The sequence below is a fragment of the Prionailurus bengalensis genome, chromosome A1 (assembly GCF_016509475.1).
Source record: "Prionailurus bengalensis isolate Pbe53 chromosome A1, Fcat_Pben_1.1_paternal_pri, whole genome shotgun sequence".
Classification (NCBI taxonomy): Eukaryota; Metazoa; Chordata; class Mammalia; order Carnivora; family Felidae; genus Prionailurus; species Prionailurus bengalensis.
Window position 1 is genome coordinate 141,715,603 of NC_057343.1, and position 7,320 is coordinate 141,722,922.

The 7,320-nt window shown below is 45.0% G+C and overlaps 1 protein-coding gene across 1 annotated transcript; it reads left to right on the top strand.

The window, feature by feature from the left end:
* Positions 1-240: 240 nt before the first annotated feature.
* S100Z (S100 calcium binding protein Z) lies at positions 241-6,807 on the top strand. The gene is made up of 2 exons (XM_043592464.1): positions 241-1,220; positions 4,340-6,807. The coding sequence occupies exons 1-2, from the start codon at positions 1,080-1,082 to the stop codon at positions 4,496-4,498; spliced, it is 300 nt and encodes a 99-aa protein (XP_043448399.1). The 5' UTR covers positions 241-1,079; the 3' UTR covers positions 4,499-6,807.
* The last annotated feature ends 513 nt before the right edge of the window (positions 6,808-7,320 follow it).

A 7,320-nucleotide genomic window follows, 5' to 3' on the forward strand; every position in this document is an offset into this window, starting at 1 on the left:
TATAAATAAGAACTCTTATTCCCAGCCAGTCTGTCCCACCCTCTTTCCCCTAACTCCTTATAGCTACCACTTCTATTTCTTATGCATCTTTCCAGTGACTCCTTGGGCAAATGCCAGTATATATGCATATATATTCGTGTAATTTGTGGGTTTTTTTCTTTTGTTACACAGCTAGGATTGCTTTGTTCCTTTCTAACTTGGCTTATGGAGAGCTTCCTCATTCTCTCTCTCTTTTTTTTACAGCTATACAAGCATCCATTGGATTCGTTTAACTAGTCTGCTCTGTTTATTCCCTTGACCTTGCTCTTGGCCCTGCTAAGGAGTCTACAGGTTTGAACCAGTGTTTCTTCTTTTCTCCTCTATTTTTAAAGCTCTTCCCAGGCACCAACTTCCTAGCTCCTGAATGTGAGTTCTACCCATATTCCTCACAGGGAGGGTACTGAAGGCTTCCTCTTTGCCTCTCATTGGCCTTCTCATCTAACGCTCACTGGGCGCTGAGGGCCCTCGGGGCAACAGAGCACACCTGTTCCTTCTGATGATTAAAAACAGACCCAGAGGCCCTTCCATTTGAACCTCTCCTTGCTGGTAATTTTTGTCTTCTGGGGAACAGGCGTGCCTAGGTGGAACCCGGATTTAAAGAGTAGAGTTTAATGATAAACACCTGTTGCCGAGTTGTGCCCTGGGGGAACAGGTACGAAATTGGGTATTTTCTTCATCTTCTATTTATTTTTAATCTACGTTTGATTTATTTTTTTTAAATCTGTGTTTTACTATCGACCCAATTTGCGTCTGATTGCTAACTTGTGAACCCACTGGAACTGCTAGCTTTGGGGGGAGTGGAGATTGGGGAGGAGCAAACTCACCTGCACAGGTCTCCTCGCAGCCTGCCCCAGATGCACAGACGCTTTAACTGAAGAGCATTACGGCCTAGCGAGCGTCCCCCGTGGCGCGGGAGGATTGGGGGAGGCAGTATTCTGTTCTCATGCATGGGTTGAGGCTTCCCCATCTGCTTCTTTTGAACAAGTGTTTTTTTTCCCCCCCGAGTGTGGTGGCCAGTCCCTGGAAGTGATCAGGTTAACATGCCCACTCAGCTGGAGATTGCCATGAACATCATGATTAGAATCTTCCACCAGTACTCCTGCAAGGAAGGGGACAGATTCAAGCTCAACAAGGGGGAACTGAAAATGCTCCTGCAGCAAGAGCTCACGGAATTCCTCTCGGTGAGTGGCCGCTTACACATGCAAGGGTAACCCGTACGGTCTCCTACCACTCTGCCACAAACAGTGCGATTGATTTTGGGTTGTTTTTAATGTTTATTTTTGGGAGAAAGAGACAGAGAGAGAGCACTGGGGAGGGACAGAGACAGGGAGACCAAGGACCTGAAGCGATCTCTGTGCTGACAGCAGTGAGCCCGATGCCGGGCTCGAACTCAGGAACCTTGAGACCATGACCGGATCTGAAGTCGGCAGCTCAACCAACTGAGCCCCCGAGGTGCCCCTCAACAGTGCAGTTTGCACTGAGATTCAAAAGCCAGGCAAGCAAACAGTAGAGGCCTTGGTTTTCTGTGTACTGTCAATTCCTGAACAACACAGGTTTAGGCTGCGTGGGTCCTCTTCTCTGTGGATCTTTTACAGTGCAATCCTCCTGTAAGTGTATTTTCTCTTACGATTTTTTTAAATTTTTATTTTAAAAAACAATTTTTTTTAACGTTTATTTATTTTTGAGACAGGGAGAGACAGCATGAACAGGGGAGGGTCAGAGAGAGAGGGAGACACAGAATTTGAAGCAGGCTCCAGGCTCTGAGCTGTCAGCACAGAGCCCGATGCGGGGCTTGAACTCACGGACCGCGAGATCATGACCTGAGCCGAAGTTGGCCACTTAACCGACTGAGCCACCCAGGTGCCCCTCTTAGGATTTTCTTAATAACGTTTCTCTCCTCTAGCTCTCTTATTGTAAGAGTACAGTATATAATACCTATCACATACAAAATATGTGTTAATCTACTGTTGATGTTATCAGTAAGCCTCCTGTGCTCAGCAGGCTATTAGCAGTGAAGTATCTGGGAGGTCACAACTTTCCGGGGAGTCAAAAGTTGCGCACAGATTTTCATGTCTTTAGGAGGGGTGGGCCTCCCTAACCCCTGTGTTGCTGGAGAGTCAGCTGGATGTAGGCATGGACCCTTCTCCATATCGCCTGTGGCTAGGGTTTCCCAGGGTTGTAAATGATATTTAGGTTTTCCTCAATTATTCAACATTCCTGGGCAGCAAAGAAGCAGCTAGTTTTACCAGGAGTTTTGGTTGTAACTAGTGGCCCTAGTTACCCCTGCGGCTTTGTCTAGTTGTCTATAAAATTAATATTATGTATTATGCCAGAAATGAACCCCGGGGGACCTCACGCTGTGGTGACAAATACTTAGCTTTGTCAGGAAGCAGAGGCTGATTCTGCGTGACAGAAACGGTGTGTCTGGCCAGTGACCAGTTGGGTAGCAAAGAGATTCGCATCTCAAAATAGCCAGGAGTTAATAAATCTACTCGTGAAGGCTTACAATGAGGTGTTTGGGGGCTCTTCCCTTCTGAGGAAAACTTTACTCTGATGTTTATGGGGCTGCCTTGAATTGACTGGAGCACAAAGTGCTGCCCTGGCGAGATGTTATTTGTCCAAACCCTGTATTAAGACTCTAGTGTTTGTAATCACAACACTCTTTTCTCCTCCGTCCTCTTTAGGAAAACTTTAAAGTCAAAATTTTTTTTCAGGGGCACCTGGGTGGCTCAGCCGGTTCAGTCAGCTCAGGTCCCGATCTCACGGTTTACGAGTTTGAGCCCCACATCGGGCTTTGTGCTAACAGCTCAGAGCCCGGAAGCTGCTTCAGATTCTGTGTCTCTTTCTCTCTCTGCCCCTCCCCTACTCGCTCTCTGTCTCTCTGTCTCTGTCTCTCTCAAAAATAAATAAACATTAAAAAAAATTTTTTTAATACTTTTTCAAGTAATCTCTATGCCCAGTGTGGGGTTTGCACTCATGACCCTGAGATCAAGAGTCACATGCTCTACCGACTGAGCCAGCCACGCACCCCGAAAGTAAAAAAAATTTAACATAGTAATTCTTTAAAAACAATTTTTTTAAGTTTATTTATTTCTTTTGAGAGAGACAGAGACAGCCCGAGGTGGAGAAGGGCAGAGAGAGAGAGAGAGAGAGAGAGAGAGAGAGAGAGAATCCCAAGCAGCCTCCTTGCTGCCAGCCTAGAGCCTGACTTGGGTTTGAACTCTCCAAACCATGAGATCATGACCTGAGTCAAAACCAAGAATCAGACGCTTAACTGACTGAGCCACCCAGGCGCCCCTAACACTGTAATTCTCCACAGTACCTTTTTAGTGATTTTCGGAGTCCCCAGGAACTTAAAAAATTTTTTTTTCAAATTCTGTTCCCACCTTGTGTTCCACACTGATGATGCAGAGACAGACTGCTTGGGATTCTTTCTCTCTCCCTCTGTCTCTGCCCCTCCCCTGCTCTCTCTCCTCTCTCTCTCAAAAGAAATAAATAAACTTAAAATTTTTTCTCATCAACTACCAATCATAGGACAAGTGAGTGCTTCCTAGTCCCACCCTTTCTGGACCCTGACCCCTCTATGGGCTCTGTGTTGTACTTTGTGCCCCTAACATGCAGTCCTCCTTACAAGATGTATACTTCATTAGGTGCCTCTTTTGTGTGTGTCTGTCAAGTGTTGTGCTAAGTAAGGCTGTCAGGTAAAATATTGTACTTCCCACGCAGTATTTGGGACACACTTACAAAATTACTTATTGTTCATCTGAAATTCACATTTAACTGGCTGTCCTATACTTTTATTTACTAAATCTAGCAACCTGGTGTTGAAGTACGCCCCAACTTTGTGGGGAGATATTTTCCTCATTTTATAGATAAGGAAATTTAAAAATGTTAAGTGATTTGCTCACGGTCGCATTGTTGGTAAATGGTAGAGCCACTTACTATCCCCTTTTGGCTTTAAAGCCTGCTTTGTTCCATGTCTCCTGTTCTGGCCCTCAACCTTTGAAGTTGCGTAAATGCATTTTCAGGATCAACAGCTCACTCTGATGCTGTTTGCTCTTCTCGGTGTGAATTATATGGCCTGAGCCAGAATTATGTGGCCAGAATAATATGGCCCTGGGGCAGAAGGCTAGACTCATTTAGAATCCGTGCTTGCTTTAAATCTACCTGTGAATGGGCTCTTGGAAATGGCCCTTAGATTCTGAAATGGAAATTAAAACTTTAGTGTAAATAAAAGGACAATGCAATTTCATTATGAACCTCAAAGCCTGGGAGTTAGTAACGTTCTCTTTCCTTTTAGTGCCAGAAGGATCCCCAGTTGGTTGATAAGATAATGCAGGACCTGGATGCCAATAAGGACAACGAAGTGGATTTTAATGAATTCGTGGTCATGGTGGCAGCTCTGACAGTTGCTTGTAACGATTACTTTGTGGAACAACTGAAGAAGAAAGGAAAGTAAAGATAAGTAGTAAGCTGACCTAAGGGCAGAAATCTATCCATAGTTATTTGCTTCCTGTTCATCTGCAGTCTTCAGACCTATAGTTATACTAATGCCATTAATAGAAATAATATACATATAACTAATTGCTAGCATTATTAAATGGTGTGTACCTGAATATATTGATTTAAATGTTCCAAATCTTATAGGCCCTGCTCGAAATCTTCCTGTCCCATTAAGGACGTTGTATGCCTTTTTGTGTCTGTCAAAGAGCAAGCGTCACAAAATTTCACCACTTCCAAGTGAGACGAAAGCTTAGCACACTTCTAAGAGACACTTCTCACCCTGAAATTGTATCTGGAACTTCTTATCCCATGAATGAAAAGAGGTGGCTCTCCCACGCTCTGGTGATTCTGCTTCACACGGAAGAAGCTGCGCAGGTCTGTAAGCAGAAAGGCTGATAAACAGAAGGGCTGGCTTTGTCAGTGAGATAGGTCAGGAGAGGGCGCCATATTCAGAGCTAGGTATTCAAGCCACAAGAGCTGAAGCCAGCAGCTCTTGAAGGCTGGTGTATAAGTACCTTCCTTTGCTCCTTGGGTCCCCTAATTCTGGGGCACGTATTTTACACCACTTCCCAGGGCTTGCCCTGGGGCTAAGCTTCAGTTGCCTGCCCTGGGAGGCTGGCTTGATATCACACCTTCTCTGGCCTACCTCCTTTTCTTTGTCTCACCACACACGCCCACCCTGTGTCTCCGCCCCTCTCAAATAGCTGACTCGCATGCAAATCCTTGACTCACCATCTGCCCGGGGCAACCTAGACTGTGGCAGATCCCTCGGAGAATTTTAGAAAGAAAATGGTGGGTTGTGCATGGAAACACTTACCCTGGCTGCTGTTTGAAGAAAGGGCTATAGAGAGGGCCAGTGTGGAAGAGAGAGACTAGTTAGGAGGCCGTTCTTTGTTCTGAGTGAGAGACGATGGTGTCCCAGGCCAGGTTTCGAGCAATGGAGATCAACTTGTTAAGTGTTTTGGATGTGGGAGTGGTAGGACGTGCCAATGGACTGGTGAGGAAGGGTCAGAAAAGAGAGCTCCGCAGGGCAATAGAGCACTCACTGCTCTTGCCCATCCTATGAATGTTCTCCCTTTCTTCCGTGTATTAGGGCCCTGATTTGTGTGGGCTAGTAATCAATGTGCCCAGCTAAAAAAGCTGTATTTCCCAGTCTCCCTTGCAGCTGAGGTGGAGCTTGTAACACAGTTCTGGACAATGGGACTCAAGCAGAAGTCTCCTGGGAATTTTGCTATTTCCATACAGGTTCTGTACCTTCACCTTGTTAATTCGTTCCTTGTCTTTCCGTTGGAATGTAGATGTGAGGCTGGAAGTGAGGCTGCCAGCTTGCAACCATGAGGATTGTGAAGAAAAAGATAGAAGGAGTTGGGACATTGTGGTCATTGAGGAGGCACGGCACAGCCCTGGTCTGCCTGTCTCTGGTCCTCCTATTGTGTGAAAAAAGAATGACTCTTCTCTGGTTAAGCCGAATTCTGTACATGGAGCCAAACATAGTCTCTAATGTTTAGATTTTTGGTCAAGCAAATGATGCGATTTACTAAATGGGAAAGACTGAGAGAGGAACAGCTTTAGTGTGGGGACATTGGGGAGAATAGCTCCATTTATTTATTTATTTTTATTTTATTTTACTTATTTTATTTTTTTCAATATACGAAATTTATTGTCAAATTGGTTTCCATACAACACCCAGTGCTCATCCCAAAAGGTGCCCTCCTCAATACCCATCACCCACCCTCCCCTCCCTCCCACCCAAATAGCTCTATTTAAAATGCCTACTGGACATCTAAGTGGAGATATTACATGGGCAGTTGGATAGATGATCCAGTCCAGAGCTCAGGGTAAGGAGTGGAATTAGAGATCCACATTTGGAAGTCATTAGCATCTAGACGATATTAAGCCATGGGCCTAGAGATCACTTAGGATGAGAATGTAGGGAGGGAAGAAGAAATATCCAACAGTTAGCTGTCAGGAAAAAGAGAAACCAGCAAATCATACAGCAGAGGCATGGCCAGGAAGACAGAAGGAAAACCAAGAGAGTATGGTGCCTCAGAAGAATGGAGAAGAAAGTATTTGAAGAAGGAAAGAGGGCAAATCCACTGAGAGGGGAAGTTAAGATGACAGTGGAGAACTAGCCATTACATTTGCCATGGTAGAGATGATCGAAGACATCAATGACCTGGTGAGAGTGATTTTGCTTGCAAAAGTATCTATGTCCCAGTCTGGCAGACAGTAGACACTCAATAAATATTTGTTAAGTAAATGAAAGAAACTGCCAACTGGTGATTTTCTAGTGCTAGGACCTGTCATTATTTTTTCTTTAAATAGAAAAATAGTTGGGGCGCCTGGGTGGCCCAGTCGGTTAAACATCCTACTCTTGATTTTGGCTCAGGTCATGATCTCACAGTTTGTGAGATCGAGCCCCAGGTCAGACTCTGCACAAATAGCAAGGACCCCTTGCTTGGGATTCTCACTCTCCCTCTCTCTGCCCCTCCCCCACTTGCACGCATGCATGTGCGCGTGCTCTCTCTCTCTGTCTCTCAAAAATAAACATTAAAAAATAAATAAATAGAAGGGGTGTCCAGGTCCTCAGTCAGTTAAGCCTCCAACTTTGGGCTCAGGTCATGGTCTCACGGTTTGTGGGTTCAAGCCCCTCATTGGGCTTTGCGCTGACGATGTGGAGCCTGCTTGGGATTTTCTCTTTCTCCTTTTTTTCTCTGTACCTCCCCTACTTGGTCCCTCTCTCTTTCAAAATAAATAAATAAACTTAAAAAAAAAGAA

Excerpts from the sequence above, each read along its gene's own strand:
- S100Z (XM_043592464.1), top strand. The coding sequence starts at position 1,080 with ATGCCCACTCAGCTGGAGATTGCCATGAACATCATGATTAGAATCTTC. Across the intron at positions 1,221-4,339 it reads AGCTCACGGAATTCCTCTCG|TGCCAGAAGGATCCCCAGTT; the intron begins GTGAGTGGCCGC and ends CTTTCCTTTTAG.